This window comes from Chrysochloris asiatica, unplaced genomic scaffold, assembly GCF_000296735.1.
Source record: "Chrysochloris asiatica unplaced genomic scaffold, ChrAsi1.0 scaffold00331, whole genome shotgun sequence".
Taxonomy (NCBI): domain Eukaryota; kingdom Metazoa; phylum Chordata; class Mammalia; order Afrosoricida; family Chrysochloridae; genus Chrysochloris; species Chrysochloris asiatica.
Window position 1 is genome coordinate 2,188,145 of NW_006408849.1, and position 17,132 is coordinate 2,205,276.

Here is a 17,132-nt window from a genome sequence, read left to right on the forward strand (position 1 = left end):
TTTCTGCCCAACCAGAGGCCACAAGTCTCAGCCCCAGGAGGCCGGATCCAAGATCTGGGATCTGGATCAAGGATCGGGTCTGGACCCCCCCCACCCCCAAGGCGGCTCCTTTCCTTCAGCGGCCTGCTTCAGCGGCCAGCAGGTAGCTTCCGGTTCCCCCAGCCGTTGAGGGTGGTTACAAGGGCAGCCTCTGCAAGAAAAGGGGAGATGCCCAACAGCCCGTTATTCACAGTCCAGTCCACACAAAGGGTTAACTCCTCCTAGGACCCACCCCCACTACTCGTCTGTCAGTTTGTCGTATTCTGGAGGCTTGCAGGTTGCTATGATCCTGGAAGCTATACCACCAGTGTTTCAAATACCAGCAGGGTCACCCATGGTGGACAGATTTCAACAGCGCTTTCAAACAAAGACCAGGAAGAAGGGCCTGGTGATCTACTTCGTAAAAAAAACTGGTCAGTGAAAACCTTCTGAACGTTGTCTGATACAGTGCCAGAAGATGAGCCCCTCAGATTGGGAGGCACTCAAAATGAGAAGAAACAGCTGCAAACATCCATTAAAAATCAGAGCGTGGATCGAATGTATGAAGTATAAATCTAGGAAAACTGGAAGTTGTCAAAGATGAATTGGAACACATAAAGATCTGTATTGCTAGGTATTAGGGAGCTGAAATGGACTGGTATCGGCCATTTTGAATCAGACAGTCATATGATCTACTATGCCGAGAATGACAAATTGAAGAGGAAAGGCATCACATTCATTGTCAAAAAGCACATTGCAAGATCTATCCTGGAGTACAAAGCTGTAAGTAATAGGATAATATCCATATGCCTACAAGAAAGACCAGTTAATACAACTATTATTATAATTTATGCACCAACCACTGAGGCCGAAGAAGACATTGAAGATTTTTACCAACTTCTGCAGTCTGAAATTGATCAAACATGTAATCAAGATGCATTACTAATTACTGGTGATTGGAATGTGAAAGTTGGAAATGGGAGAAGGATTGGTAGTTGGAAAGTATGGACTTGGTGATAGAAACAATTCCGGAATCATATGAAAGAATTTTGCAAGACCAATGACTCATTCATTGCAAATACCTTTTTTCAACAACATAACAGCGACTATATGCGTGGTTCTCGCCGGATGGAATACACAGGAATCAAATCGACTACATCTGTGGAAAGAGACGATGGAGAAGCTCAATATCATCAGTCTGAACAAGGCCAGGGACCTACTGCAGAACAGATCATCAATTGCTCATATGCAAGTTCAAGTTGAAGTTGAAGAAAACTACAGTAAGTCCAAGAGAGCCAAAGTCCGTCCTTGAGTACCTAGTCCATCTGAATTGAGAGAACATCTCAAGAATAAATTGGACTCATTGACTACTAGTGACTGAAGACCACACGAGTTGTGGGATGACATCAAGGACATTATACAGGAAGGAAGTACAAGTTCATTAACAAGGCAGGAAAGCAAAAAAAAGGGCAAAATGGATGTCAGAAAAGACTCTGGAACTTGCTCTTGAACACAGAGTAGCTAAAGTGAATACAGGAAATGAAGATGTCAAAGAGCTGTGGAGAATACGCTGATTTCAAGGGCTGTCACTACAAGACCAAGTAAAGCATTAAAATGAAATGAGCCTAGACTTGGAGTTCGAAAACTGAAAAAAAAAAGAACATGCTCAGCATTTCTCAAGCTGATAGAATTCAAGAAAAATTCAAATCTCAATTTGAAATATTGAAGGATTCTAAGGACAAAATATTGAATGATGCAGGAAGCATCAAAGGAAGGTTTACACAGAGTCACTGTACCAAAAAGAAATGACTGACATTCAATCATTTTAGGAGGTCAACCAAGAACTAATGGTATTGAAGGAAAAAGCACAAACTGTACTCAAGATACTGGTGAAAAGCAAGGATGGAATTGATGGAATACCAGTAGTAATGTTTTAACACATAGATGCAATGCTGGAAGTACTCAGTCGTCTCTGCCAAGATATTTGAGAGACAGCTAGCTGATCTGGCTAGCTAACTGGAAGAGATCTGTATTTGTGCCCATCCAACAGAAAGCAGAAATTATTGATGGTATCACCAGTATCACAGGCAAATTAAATTTTTCTGAAGATCATTAAAAATGGTTACAGCAATACATCCATCGACAGGGAACTGCCAGAAATTCAAACTGGATTCAGAAAAAGACATCGTATGAGGGATGTGATGTCAGATTAGAGGTATGGTGTCAGATGGATCTTAGCTGAAACCAGAGCATACCAGAAAGACGTCTACCTGTGTTTTCTCGACTACGCAATGGCATTTGACTGTGTGGATCATAAACTGTAGACAACACTGCAAAGATTAGTAATTCCAGAACACTTCACTGCGGTTTAAAATCAGGAGAGTTGTATCTTTTCACCATACCTATTCAATGTGTGGAGTCCTGGTGTGGCGCTGTGGGTTAATGCACCAGACTGCAAAGCCGTTTGAACTGCAAGGTCAGCAGTTCAAGCTCACTAGCTGCTCCTCGAAAATCCTATACAGGGTTGCAATGGGTTGGAATCAACTCGACGGCACTTAACAACAGCAACAACATTCAATGTGTACACGAAGCAAAGAGACTGAGAAACTAGGCTATATGAAGAACTTAGCATCAGGAAAACTCATTAACAACCTGTGATGTATAGAAGACACAACTTTGCTTGCTGAAAGTGAAGAGGACTTGAAGCACTTACTGATGGAGATCAAAGACTATACAGCTTTCAATACGGATTACACCTCGATGTAAAAAAAACAAAAGTCCTCACAACTGAACCAATGAGCAACTTTGGGATAAATGGAGAAAAGATAAAAGTTGTCAAGGATTTAATTTTACTTGGATCAACTATCAGCATTAGGCAAATCTGCTACAAAGGATCTCTTTAAAGTGGTAAAAGCAAAGACATCACTTTGAATCGTCTCAGATGCATGGGAAAGCTGGACCGTGAAACGACAAGAGAAGAACGGATAGCTTTGAATGATGGTGTGGGTAAAGAACCCTGACTATACTGTGGTCTGCCAGGAGAGGGAACAAATGGGTCTTGGAAGAACTACAGCCAGAATGCTCCTGAGAGTGAGGAGGACAAGACTGAAGCTCACATACTGTGGACATGCTGTCAGGAGGGACCAGTCCCTGGAGAAGGACACCATGTTTGGTAAAGTAGAAGGTCAGCAAAAGAGATGAAGACCCTCAGCAAGATGGACTGGTAGTGGCTACAACACCACTCGGACACATGAAGGATTGTGAGGGTGGGGCAGGACTGGGCACTGTTTCCTTACACGCTGTTAGCTGAAATTAACTCAAGGCCACCAACCAACAGTGCCTGCCCAGCTGGAAGCTCCGCCCAGAACCCCCTTCAATAAGCCCCTGCCCAGTGCCTCCACCACAACTCAGGAATGCTAGGCCCAAGTGCCTCTAGGGAGGGGGACAGTGGGGAGGACCTCCTAAGTATCTTCTGGGTCCCCTCAAGAAAGCCCAAGATCACCCATGTCCTGTTGTATGTATACAATGTCCTTTCTGGCGTGAATCACGGAGCTGGGGGTGGGGTGAGGTAGGCATAGGGACTCCTGGTGTAGGCGGGAAAAATCCCTCCCAAAGCAGGGTCCTGCTTGGGAAGAAAAATGAGGGGGGGGGGGAGGGGACTTGTGATCACCTACCTTATGCTTGGGACATTTCAAAGAAAAGTTCTCTTCGATGAAGACGCAACCTGTGACCAAAGAGAAGTTTCTGTGGTTAGGGCAGAGCATCCCAGGAAGGATTATTGTGTGGTCAGGGGGAGATGGAGGGGCACCCATTGCCCACCCAGACTATAAGCCTCATGGAGTAAATCAGATCCTCCTTAAAACCCCACAGTCCAAACTCAGTCGGTCAGTCCCTCCGTGTCACGGGCTTTGCTTGGTGGTATTTGTTACTGCCCCAGTGCACTGTGCTGGTATGCTAATCAGCCTTGCCTGGTTCAGGGGATACACAGCCCCAGGCCCTAGAAGATGGCTTGACCCCCCATTGAGGACTCTATGAAGGTTTGCTGATTGATGGGGAAACAGAGTCACATATCTGGATTTGAATACCAGATCTACTTATTGGCTACTACTTCTTTGAACCTTGATTCCAACATCTGTAAAATGGGCATGATGCCACCTCCTTGTACCTGCTCATGGGGGAGTGTAAGCCACTGACATGGCTCTGGCATGGGGAGGTGCTCAGGGGCTGCCCGCTTCTAGCCTAGCAAGGGAGCCCTGCCAAACAGGGGGCAGGAGGAGGATCAGGGAGAACTTGGACTGAATGTGTCTGGTATTGAGGAGCACTGCCCAGCTGAAGGGTCGGCGAGCATGCTGGGAATGAATTCTGCTCTCCTTCTTGCCTTGGGAGGCCCTGGCTTTCCCCACGGGCGCCCCCACCTCTTCCACCTGGCTCTATTCCAGCTCGCCCTTCCTCCCCAGGCCTTGCCAGCATTGTTTTGACGAAGCCTACACATGAGCACCCCCACTTCCTCCTGGTTCTCTGGCTCCAGGTGGTGCCACCATGTTGGCAGCCTCTTCTGGCCTCTGGTGGTTGTTAAGTCCTGTCGAGTTGATTCCAACTCATAGGAACACTGTATAGGGTTTCCAAGGAGTGGCTGGTGGGTTTGAACTGCTGACTTTGGGGTGATCCTACAGCACCATACCAGGACTGTGGCATTGAAGTTTTTCTCCAGAAAAGTGCCCCTGGACATGGGAGTGGGCAGCTCTGGGCCAGGGCAGCAGCAAGGGCAGAGGCTGGCAGCCCGACCCAGACACCCAGAGCTGTCTCCATGGGTGTGACGCATGCTAACATACACCTGTGAATCCAACATCAGGTCAGCCTGGCCAGCTCTTCATCAGTTCCCCTTTACCCCCAGCCTCTCCTGGCCGAACAACCAGGGGACCCACGGGCCCTCCCTGCCTCCGGAAGCCTCTCTTCCCTCCCCTCCTGCCCCCCACCTGCTCTGGCTGTAGCTCCTCAGTTTCCCAGTGGCCTCCTCCCTCTATGGCTAACTTCTGGTGACTGGTAAGACTCTCTCCAGAATCCGGTTGTGACCATACCCAGTCTGTCCAAGTCTCCCATTCCAGTATCCAGGCCTTGTGCAATGGAATCTGAAGACACCCCATTAGGAAGTAGGGTCTGTCACCATTTGGACTTGGGCTGGTATTGGAGCAGAGACTTGCCTCCAGCCAAGGCCATCCTGGGTTGTCTTACACCAGATCTGACACCAGACTACAACTCCCACCACGTCAGAAACAACACAGACCTGCTACTTAGCCCTGGTACTGCAGAAGACTAACAGCTGGGTTGCTAACTGCGAGGTACACACTTCAAACCCACCAGCCACTCCGAGGTTCTCTGTCCTATAGATTATTCATGCATTGGAATCGACTCACCGGTGGTGGGTTTGGTTTAAACCATTCAGTTGGTTCTGGTAGACTGTACGCAGTGTGACCCTGGGTGAGCCAACCTCCCTGAAATGGAGCATCCAGAGGTAGGTAACACAGGTGCCAATGTAAGGGCATGGGACCAAGGAGGCACTAGGACAATCACACTGAGGGCCGTCACCACGACCTTCAGTGGCAATCAGTTCAGTGTAAGTGGCAGTCTTGGTTAAAGTCTGGTTTACAATGCTCATGGCGGGGGCAGGGGGGGCTTCCATGGAGCTGCCACCACTCAGAGCCTGGGTGGCATCCAGTGGGCAGGGAAAGAGCAGACTGGGGGAACTGAGTGGCCCCTCACCCAGCAAAGCAGGAGTGTGCAGCAGGTTGGGAGGAGCAGTTGCTCTCCAGACAATGGGACGGTCCTGCTGCTATTGGGTGAAGCAGACATAGGGATGGAGGGAGCTGCAGCCCCCTCCCCACCTCAGGCCACATCTAGGAAGTTCACCTGGTAGGGGATGGGGTGACCACAGGGAGGGGGACAGAGGTCATGTGGATTGAGATTACATTTCCTGATTTCCTCATATGAACCAAGGCTTGTGTGTTCTAAGTAACAGAATAACTGAAAAGAAGCAACTGTTTATGCCCCCATTGTACAGATGGGGACACTGTATCTGCCCAGGTCACACAGTAAAAATGCTACCAGGGTTGAATCCATACAAAAAACTGGCCCCAACCCTCTAAAATGCCACCTTCAGCAACTTCTTCTGGATGGAGTAGTAATTGTCTGTGAGCCTTGCTTTCCTGACCTGAGTGAGGGTTAAGGCCCCTGCAGGCTGTTCCTGTGTGCCTGACACTTAGCCGGTGTTCAGCGCATGGGAGAAGAGCACAGCAGAGTAACGACATGGAACCTGCTGCCACTTCCAGATCCTATCTCCCTGTTTAAAACTTCACAGACACTCTCCAGCATCAACACAAGACAATTAGGCCTCAGTCTCGGTTTTGAATTTCATCTCCTTCCAAGGCATTCTGTTTTGGGTGCACTTTCCCTTTAACTAAGCCCAGAGAACTCCTATTCACTCTTCAGAGGCCTAGCCTCAGTACCCCCTTCCTTAGCAATGACAGCTTCTTGAACAGCTCTCTGCTTTATAATAGATGCCTTTCACTCCCCTTAGACTTGACAGTCCTTAAATGGGAGCCTGGGGAAGGTCTCATCTTCATGCCCCTAGCATTCCTAGCACATGCCCAGATAGAGGGGAGGCAAGGAGATAAAGAACCCCTTAGGCAGGGGAGAAGTCACAGGGCATGGTTGCAAGGACTCCAGGGCACTTCCATCCAGACAGGCTGGTCTTACCGGCATCACTGGCACACGGGTAATGGTAGGTATGGACGCATCCTTTGTGACAGCATCCGATGGTGGCCCCGGCTTCTTGGCAGCTGGAACATGTCTAGTGAAGAGAAGGGGTTGGCAGGTGAGTCTCCACTAGAGCCCAGTGAGCTTTTAGATAGGACCCTGATCCCTGCCTCCAGCCCCCAAAGGTGAGTTAGGGCTGAGGTGCAGATGCCCAGCAAGTCTGATTCTTTGACAGCCCCTAGGCTGATGCTATGGGGTGGGGGGAATCTCAGGGCTGGGAAATGACTGTTACTGAGTAAGCTTACGGGTCTTGCATTCACAAAGACCTGGATTCAAATCCCAGCTCTGCCCTTCTGTGCTGCCTGATGTCAGATGAGCAATTCAAACTCTCTTGTGCCTCAGTTCCTCATCTGTCATAGTGATGGTGCTTCCCTGCTGAGGGTGCTTGTGATGATTCAATGAGATAATCCCAACAATGCCAGCCAGTTGTCTGTGAGTGCTTCTGGGTGCTGGGACCCAGGTGAGTCGTGTGTGTGTCTTCATCCTCTTAACATGACTTCAAAGTGGGTGACTTTCATACATCCCACTTCACAGATGGTAAAACTGAGGCTCCCATGCCAGTCAAATGATGTCATCAGCATGGTTTCCTCCCTTTAAGGTTGCAGACTACATCCAGGGCCAGGACTCAAGCCAATCTCCTGTGATGCTGAGCTCATGTAAACGTTGGCTACCCAAATGTGGGTTCCTTGACCTTGTGGGCCCCACTGGGTCTGATCCAGCTGCCTTAATGGACAACAGGGCAATGCCAAGGAAACTCTTGGATGAGCAACACAAAAATGCAAGTCCAAGGACTGGCCACAGATTACAAAGACCCCACAACCACAGCCCCCTTATGGGGCAGGGTCTGTGAGAGGTCAAGGGAAGCCACTTGGTTCCATTCACCCAGAAGGTCAGCCACTGAAACATGGGAGGAAAGCTCACGAGCTAGGCCCATGGAAGCTCCATGTTAATGGCCAGCAGAGGCCGGTGCTCCGCTTCTTGCACTGAGCCAGCCTACCAGTAAAGAAACTGAGCAGCAGGGTTAGACTCTAGGGCCCATGCTTATAACGGTGGCCTGTGCTGCAATGAGTAAGGATCTGCCAAAACTGGGGAAGGACAACATTCTTAGCCTAAGAATGGGGTCCTGGTATGGCACCCAGCCTCAAGGTCAGTTTGAGTCACAAGGCTGGCAGTTCAAACTCACCAGCCACTCCTTGGAAACCCTACACAGGGACACTATTATGAGTAGGAACTGACTCCATGGCACTTGACAATGCCTGAGAATGCCCTCTCTAGTGCCCAGAGCTGAGGCTGGGAGAGCTATACCATCAGTGGTCCATAGGACCCCTCTGAACAGGCAGTTTCCTTTTGGGCAGGGCTGGGGCCTCCTCCCATGTGGTCTGTGGGCTCTGGGCTAAAGATCCTCCCCATGTTTGACCCACAGAGAGGTGACGAAGCATGAGACAGGCCCAGACCAGGCTCAAGTCTCCTGTGTCAAAGCGGTCCTTGGGTGTCTGTATGTGTAAAGGTTAACTGGGGGCTGCTCTGCCTGGTGGGGGACTGAGCCCCCTCAGCAATCTGTGAGGTAGGCATATAAATGCTGCCCGTTTCATTTTTAAACTTTTTTATTGTGAATTGAGTGAAGGTTTCAAGCCACCAACTTTTGAGATGAAGAAACTGAGGCAGGGGAGAGATGAAGGTGTCAGGCCCACCCCTGCTACCACAAGGCTCATGTTGGAGAAGGCAGGAGCCCCAAACTGGGGCCTCATCATGTCACATCCACTTCCCCTCACCCTAAAGCTTCCAAGGGACCAGGCACCTTGGAGGAGAGACAGGGGCCTGAATCAACCCTGTGGAAAGGCACACTTGCTGGGGGCAGACTGGGAAACAGTTTCCAGAAGGTAGGTGTGGCCAGGACTCAGAGAAAACGGGCTTTGTAGGGGTTCCAGGAAAGGACAGGCTGCAGGAACATTGAGGGAAGAAGGTATCCTCAGGATCTCACAGTCATTCTGTCCCTCCAAAGGGTCAGCAGGTACAATGGGGTGAGGGGACACCTCCTCCCAGAGCCCCTATCCTGAGTCTGACCCTGCAGCCTGGTCACCGGGGCCAGCATGTCCTAGGGGGGAGGCTCCCAGAGGTGAGTGCTATGCCTAAGTCGCAACCCAGCCGTTAGTGGTGTTCTGGTGACTGTGCTGCCTCTAGGCTTCCAGGGCTAAGGGGCCTGGCAGGGACAGAAGGTGTCCAGAGTGCTGGACGACAGGTGGACTGGGCGGTGGCCCCGAGCCTCTGGAAAGGGGAGGTGCAGACAGGAGCCAAGGAAGCCCTACCTTCCCCTTGCTGGGGTGCTGTGAAGATGCTACACTCACCCTCTCCAGAAGGGAGGCCCACACTGGCAAGCACCTGATGCCTGTGGCTTCTCTGTTCTGACCTTTCTGGGGATGCTCCCAGAGGCAAGCAGCTTGGCACATAATTGCTGGATGCTGCTCAGCTAAGTGCTGCACCAAATCGCAACGCAGGCCAGGACAGAGGGGTCCACGCCTCGGAAGCAGGAGCTGGGCTCAAAGCAAACATGGTGCCAGAGCCATGGGGAGAGGGAAGGCACTGGACGCGGGGGTGCTGGGCTGAGACCCACAGGCACACGGTCCAACAGGAGCCTGAGCAAGGAGCTGTGGGGTGAACTGGAGGTCAGTCCAAACAGACAGGTGCAGACACTTTTCAGGAGTGGTTATTGTTATCTTCAGTGATGGGCGAGACTGGAGGCTATTGAAAGGTGGCTGGAAGAAGCCAGAGATGCATGAGGAAAGCAGGAGTGAGGGAAAGGAATACTTCAGAAGGGAAGAGGGGGGCCCAGGCCTGTGAGGGGCCAAAAAAAGGTCTCTAGCCTACCCCTGGGCTGTGGGGGACTGAACCAGGCATTGATGGATGGGACGGTCTGGAGGGTGGCTTTCCCAGGTGTGGTGACAATGCAGGGTGGAGAGCAGCTGCAGGGAGGTCGGAGAAGGGAGCAAAACAGAGGGGTGGTGGGCATCATGTGGGGAGGAGTGAAGGGAAGCCAGAGGCCCAGGGTAATGTAGCTCCTTCCAGGCACCAAGCTCCTGAGATGCAGGAAGCTGCCCAAGGCCCAGAACCAGCCCTGACACAACCTGGTTTCTCCTCCTTCCCAGACAAGCGCTGGTCCTCTATCAGACTGTCTACCCAAGAGCAGGGGTCAGGGAGCACTCAGCAGAGTGAGCGGATGAGTTCATGAGTGCGTGAATGGGGGAGCCTGGATGGGGGAGGAAGAACACTCCTGAGCTGGGGTGTCATTGTGGAGGCAGGGTGCTGACTTCTAGTCCCCTGGAGCTAACATGAGACAGGCCTGTGGGGGTAAGCAGTGCTTTGTTGGTCCCTCTGAGCTGCTTCAAGCTCTCTTCCTTGGCAGGGGGCCATCATGAATACTGGGAGTCTGGCAGTGACCAGAGACAGCGATAGTAACACCCCTGCTTCTACGGCTACCAGGATCTCAGTATCAAAGGGTTGTGAAGTGCTGCCCAGTGGCCCCGTACAGGGTTTCCAAGGAGCTTGCAGTGAACAGTCCCGTGCTGATCCCACAGCAGGGCAGGGCACTAAATACATACCAGGCACTGTTCTATAGGGGGATTAACCCTTGAATCCTCACAGCGCCTCCATGAGGTGTGGCAATGGAACTTGAAGACCAGCTCCGGTTTTTGCTTATAGAGCCATGTAGAAGAGCTCCCTGGAAGCCTGCCATGGGTTAGCTGGTTCCTAGGTCCAGGTGGACAAGGTCCTGTCACCAAGGGCATGTCACAACTATTTGTTATTCCTGGGGGGGTCTTCGAAGCATCTAGCTCCGTTTACAGGTGAAGAGTTGGTACCTGGGGCAGACAACTTGCCTTTGAGGGCTGGCCTTGGGCTGCCTTATGGTCTATTCTGGTCCCCTCAGGAGAAAGGCTGGATGGAGTCAGAAGGTTTGGGTAAAGGTGAATGGACCCCAGGCTTGCCAGGCAGCATGGGCATATTGGATAGTGGGGCAGCATGGGCAGGAATGTGGTGGTCAGCCTGTAAGCATAGCCAGTCCCTGGGCTCCCCAGATGGTGCTCCAAGTGTGGGGACATTCTTAAATGTGTGTGGCATGGGCATGTTTGAGAGACAAGGAGCTCTTGGCCTTGAGAACCCTGAGCTCCCTGCTTTGGGATGGGCTTGCCTCTTACCATGTCCACAGCCACCTTCATGGCCTCTTGTAGCCCAAAGAGCTTCCCGGCCACCAGGTAGACCCCGCCTGTCCACACAGCACAGGCCTCGTGCACCCAGTGCTCCTGGGTGCCTCCGCTGGGCTCCACCGGGTCCTCTTTGCTGCACTCATGCTTACGACTCTTGTCAGCTGGGGCTGCCTCCTCACCACCATCTCCCTGGCCATCACAGCAGTAGCAGCTCTGCAGCCGCCTGGACAGGCCCCGGGCACTGATGCGCAGTGAGCCCTGCTTGGCTGGGTCAGCTGGGCCCTCAGGCCTGGGGGGCTTTTCGGTGGTGGTGGTGGCGGTGGCGGTGGCGGTGGCAGCGGCAGCGGCAGCACACTCGAGGCCTCTGAGTGTTCTCTCTAGGGGCAGGGAGGCCTCCTCGCAGGTACCCTCCATCCGCACCTTCTCCTTGAGTTTTGGCTTCTTTTTTGGGAGGCAGTGTTCAGGGTAGTAGGGGCCGCAGAGGTCCCCGAGGTCCTTGAAGTTGGCTGGGTTTTGGCAGAGGCAGCAAACAAGGCAAGAGGTACTAAGGGCCTTGGAGACCACAGGCCCCAGGTGCATGGTGGAGGAGAGGGGCAGGGAGGGCTGGGGCTGGAGGACAGAGCCTCCAGGAAGCATGGCCAGGGAGGCTCCAGCCACGTCCAAGGAGAATGTGGATAAGGAAGAAGAGGAGGAGGTGGAGGACGAAGGCTTCCTGTGGGACTTGGGCTCGTCCCCGGGAGAATTGACAACAGTACATACAGTTGTAAATGCATCTCGCTTCTCCACCCGCACGTAGGGGGAGAAGGCAGGGATCCGGCTGTCAGCCCGGAGTCGTTTGCAGGAGGAAATGTACTTGAGGCGGATTTCAGGTTCCGCAGGATCCAGGGGCAACACCTGTTGCTGCCGCCGCCGCTTAGCACGCCCCTTACAGGGCGAGGAGGTGGCGTTCTTAGCCCGGCCCCGTGTGAGCCGCTTCCGCTTGGAATAGCTGCTGTAGTTGACATGACTAGGCTGCTTCTGTGCCCTGGTCTGGGGCTGGCCAGGCAGGCCCTCAGAGCACTGGGAGTACAGGCTCAACTCCTCCATCTTTGGCTTTTTGCCTCCTCCACCAGAGACCTCATCATCATCCCCCTGAATGCTACTGGCCCTGTCTCGGGGGGTCGGGAGCAGAGCTGGGCCCAGGTGGGGCCGTTTATCCAGAGAGCCCTTAGGGAGTCCCAGAGTTCCGGCCCTGCCCTTCCTGCTTCTCTTCTTAGATGTCAAGGGAGTCCCTCCAGGTGGCAGGGCCTCCAGGGATGTAAAGGCCTCCGTTTTGAAACAGTCACTTGAGGACAGCTTCTTACTGTTGATGAGTTTGCCTTTTAGGGATCTGTTGTTTGAATTTCTGCATAATGGGTCAGCCCCCAGAGCTGTGGGGAGCTTCTGTCCCACACCAGGGGTTAGCAGGCCATCTTCTGTCCCTGCAGGGCTGCCTCCCAAGCTCTTGAACCCCCGATCCTTCTCAGGGAGGGCCGGGCTCAGGGGGTCAGCAGGTGCGGCCCCAGGAGCCACTTTGCACGCAAACTTCTTGAGACTGGGCGAGGTGATCTTCTGCACAATGGCCTCCAGCTTCAGGCCCCTGCCCTTGCGGGGGGGCAGCACCTTGGTCTTCATGGCCCCCTGGAACGCCGCTCTTGAGGCCATCTTGATACAGACGCTGGGGGTCTCTGGGGGCGGGGGCTTGGCAAGGGGCTCACCACCAGTACCCTTGACCAGTTTGGCTTTCTTGGGAGAAGACAACCTCTTGAAGAGGGCGAGGGCGCCCTCGGCCTTCTCCTCGTGGGTGTCCCCATTGCAGCTGCTGCCACTGCTCCGCAACACGAGGCTGCGCTTCTTGGTGGGGACGGGTGCCATGAAGGAGGCCTTCCGCTTGAGCGCATGCAGAGGCCGCTCTGATGCCTTACCGATGCTCCCGCCAGGCTTGGGAATTCGTGCCCGCTGGCCTACCCGGCCCTCCTTCTGGGGGCTGCCAGAGGCCTTGAAGGGTGCAGGCAGATGGTTGTTGGTAAGGAGTTTCTTGGCGGTACGGCAGTTGGGTAGCCGGTTCTCCACTGGCCGCCTCCGCTTGGCATGGAAGGCCTCTTGGGTCCTGGTGCGAGAGCGGAGGATCATGGAGCGCTGGTCTTTTCCAGGGACGCCGGGGGAGTCTGGCTCCTTGGTCTTAGAGCCCATCGGGCTGCTGTCAGAAGCCATGGGCAGGGCAGCAGGATTGCTGGGGCTAGACGCGGCCTTGGGCGAGGGCTTGCCCACCCGTTTGCCTGACTTGAAGGCCGCTCGCTGCTTGCCCCCAAGCCGATCTGGAGGTGCAGGGGTGGTGGGCAGGCCTGGGGGGACGGGCGTGCGGGGCTCACTCAGGGCTGTGAAGGAGCGTGTGCACATCCTGGGGAGCCCTTCTGAGGTACCACGGCCTGGGGGCCCTGCCCCTTCCATCTGCCCCTGGGGGGGTCCTACACAGGACTCGGGAAGCAGAAGGTCTTTGGGCAGTACCGGCGCCCTGCATGGGGAGTCCTCGGCCTCAGGAAGCCCCCGGTGCACCCGCCGACTCCGCAGGCTTTTGCCCCGAGGTACCGGCTCTTTCTTGGCAATGGGGGTGTCTGGCACGGCAGGCTTGTTGAGCTTTGGGGCCAGTGAGGTGTCTTGGGTGGCAGTGTCTCCTGGCGCCCGCTCACCTTCAGGTCCTTCCTCACCAGGCTTCATGTGGGACAGGGAGGCCTCGAACCAGCTCTGGACCTTGGACTCAGCACCCACGGTGGGGCCCAGCAGTATGACGGAGTTCCCAGACAGGTGGCAGGGTGAGCCCCAGCCAGCCTTTGAGTCCAGGGCCTCTTCTACCTCCTCCTTGGTGCAGGCCAGAGGGGCCTTGGGGGACAGCGGGTCCTGTAGGCTGGGCCTGTGCTCCGGACTGCCTAGGAGCTCACACAGGGAAGAGTACTCCTCCTCAGCCTCCAGATCCTCCTTCCTGCTGGTGGGCGGCAGCAGCGGAAGGTCCTCGAAGTCGGTGGTAGTGCAGCAGTGCCGGCTCTCCTCCAGCCACCGGTCGGCCTTGCCTACTTCGTGGCATTGCAGCAGACCCCCAGCCTCTTCCTTCACCCCACTCGCGTCCTCCTGCTTGAAGTCCCCTGGCAAGGCTGCCTTCTCCCCGACAGGTTCTTCCCCTTGGAAGTTGAGGCAGGCGGGCGCCTCCTGGGCACCCTCTTTAATGATGCTTTCTGAGGCCTTCCCACCGGGCTCCAGGCCCTTGTTGAGCTCACCAGGGTGCAGTCCCCAGCGGGGGCAGGCATCACCCAAGTTCTCCTCGGGCCAGGCAAAGGGGTTGGCGCCATCTGCTGAGCTGGTGGTGGCTGTGTCCGGGAAGCAGTCGAAGGCTGCTGAGGCAGGGTCCGCAGGGGTCACCCCAAGGGGGGTCTTGGTGCTGAAGGAGAGGGACCCGGTCGTCTTTTTGGGGTCAGGGGTGTTGAAACCCATGGAGGGGTCCTCAAACAGCCCTGGGCTGAATTCCTTGGTGCCGCTGCTCTTGTCCAACTGCAAGGGGTCTGGCAGGGTCTCTGATTCCCCAGGTCGTGGCCACCCACTCTTGACCCCAGGGTCCAAGCAGGCGCTGTGGTTCTCCAGAGAGAAGGTTGGCTTGCTGGCATCCTTGGCCAGCCCAGGCCCCTCAGCCCAGGCCTTACTGGTCTTCTCGCCCATGGCTTCCTGAAGCCCCAGGATCTCAGAGGCTAGGTCCTCCTGCGCCAGGGCACTGAGCAGAAGCCGTGGGCAGTCACGCTCACCTGTCACGAACTTGGAGAAGCTGTCTAGTGGCAGACTGCTGTGCAGGCTCTGGAAGGAGTCATCAGACTTGGTGGACATGTCGTCCGGTGAGGTCACAGAGCAGGTGGACACGGACTCAGGCTTGGCCTTAGAGTTGCTGTTGACCCTGGCAGGGCTGCCACGGGCCTGGTTGCAGTAGAGGAAGCTTCGATCCAGAGGGTCCTCGGAGCCACTGAGGTAGTCGGCCTCCGGGGGCTCGGCATGGATGGACTGCGGAGTGCTGCTCAGTGGTTCCGACAGTGGTGTGCCCACCGGCTCGGCCAAGTAGCTGCTGCCCTCAGGGCTGCAGTGCTGGCTCTTGAGCTGTTCCGGGGTCCTGGACACGAGGGTCTTGACCCCCTTCTTCTGTGGTACAGTGGCCTTGGAGAGCAGCAGCTGCTGCACAGTGTTGGAGATGTTCTCCACCTGGGAGGTTAGGGCTGTGAGGCTCTGCAGGCTCAGATCTGACAGCAGGCTCTCGGGGAGCTTGTCTTTCTGCAGGGGCTTGCAGTTGCCAGCCTGGGGGTCCACGGAACTGGTGGCATCCGTGGGAGAGGGATTAAGCAGGGGCATGAAATGGCTGTGGTCAGTGATACCAGCGGGGAAGGCCCCAGTCCCAAGCGGCTGCTGGTTGTAGGGAAAGTTCTCTAGGTTTGGCATCAGTGGTGATGGGGTAGAACTGTAGGACGGGGAGCGGCCCACGGAGCGCGCGGGCGAGTGGCTGGAGCTCGGGCTGAAGGTCTGGTAGTACTGCTCGGCAGTCCGGACAGCTGTGTCTGCTTGACAGTAGCCCTGGCCTTGCTGCCCATAGTGTTGGTACTTGGTGAGATTTTGGTAATGGAGGGTTTCCTGGGCATGGTGCCGGCTCTGAAGGGCTTGCTGCTGCTGCTGCTGCTGCTGCTGCTGCTGCTTCTGCTGGTCATAGCTGAGGCGGCCAGACGAGTAGGCATGAAGGTTCTGGACCCGCTGCCCGGGGGCCAAGCTGACGTTGGTCGTCAGCGGCCTGTCATGGGACGGGGCGGATGGTGCCGTGCAGCTCTTGTAGGAGTGGGTCCCTTGCCCAGCACCCTGGACAGACTGGGAGTAGGTGGAGGACGCAGGGAAGGACTGGGAGTGCTGGGGAAAGTGACTGCTCTGGGGAAAGGGCAGCGGCGAGGTGATGTCGTTCTGCAGCTTCTGCCTCTGGAGTTTGGGGTATACCAAGGGCTGCTGGGGCTGCTGCATGTGGAGGGAGTGAGTCCGAAAGGGCAGCTGGGTACCCTGCTCCGGATATTGCCTGCTGGGGGGCACCGCTGTCTTTTTCATCAAACTCTCATCATATTTGCCCACGCCCCCAGGCAGAGGCTGTGGCTGCGGGGGTGGTGGCTGTGGGGCCCCCCAAGCCTGCAGGCTCTCCTCCCCACTCGAGTAGCGGCCTGGGTATGCACTGCTGTCCTGCACACTGTAGCTGGGGAAAGCTGGCCGCCCCTGCAGAGCCTGCTGTGAGGGCAAGGCTTTGCTGCCTCGGTGGTACTTCTCGGTCACCACAGCCGCTGCTGAGCTGGCGGGTGTACTTGTGCCACCCTCGTAGCCTGGGTAAGGCTGCTGGTTATAATAGTCCTTGGTGAGCAGCCTCTGCCGATCACAGCTCAGCCCGGCCTGACTCGGCTGCCTATAATTCTCCAGGCGTGATGTCTCCTGTGAGGTCTGCTGGTAATTCTGCTGTTTGCCATGGAAACCACACCTTTCTCGAAAAGACTGCATGACTCGGGCTGGTTATCTGTGAAAAGAAAGGGGGAGGCAGAGGGGTGGGGAGGCAGAGAGACGATTCAGATGGGCCAGCCACCTCCTCCTGCCCCAGAAGGCAGCCTCCCCTCCCCATCCTTCCTGCTGGAAACAGCTCTGCACAGTTGCCCTGCCTGAGCCTCCCACCAGCTGTGCACATATTGACAACTTCTGTGTCAGGGAGGCGGCACTGTATTCCTGCTCCCACATTCCCTGCAGCTGAGCCCTGCCAAAGACATCCACCAACAAGGAGATGCAAACTGGCCACCCAGTGTCAGGCTGCCTGCCTGCAGGTCCCAAGCCAACTGCCACCCCCAGCCCCTGCCCAGCCCCTCCCACTCCCCCAGCCCTGTTCTGACAGCTCCCCAGCTTTGAGGAGAGCAATTCCAGCTCCCTTGTCCCTGGGGGCCTGATGGATCCTGTCATGTAGTCCCTGTGCTCCATCCTTAATGCGTGACACAGGTCCTAGGAGAGTTTGCCCCTACACACACACACACACGTGTTCATACA

At 55.0% G+C, this 17,132-nt stretch overlaps 1 protein-coding gene across 1 annotated transcript; it reads right to left on the reverse strand.

Annotated features, from left to right (window-relative positions):
* Positions 1–3,562: 3,562 nt before the first annotated feature.
* On the reverse strand, positions 3,563–16,607 carry RAI1 (retinoic acid induced 1). Its single transcript, XM_006875551.1, has 4 exons — positions 11,022–16,607; positions 6,772–6,865; positions 3,693–3,742; positions 3,563–3,640 (listed from the first exon to the last, which is right to left on the reverse strand). Exons 1-4 carry the CDS (start codon positions 16,599–16,601, stop codon positions 3,563–3,565), a joined length of 5,802 nt encoding a protein of 1,933 aa, XP_006875613.1. The 5' UTR covers positions 16,602–16,607.
* Positions 16,608–17,132: the final 525 nt, after the last annotated feature.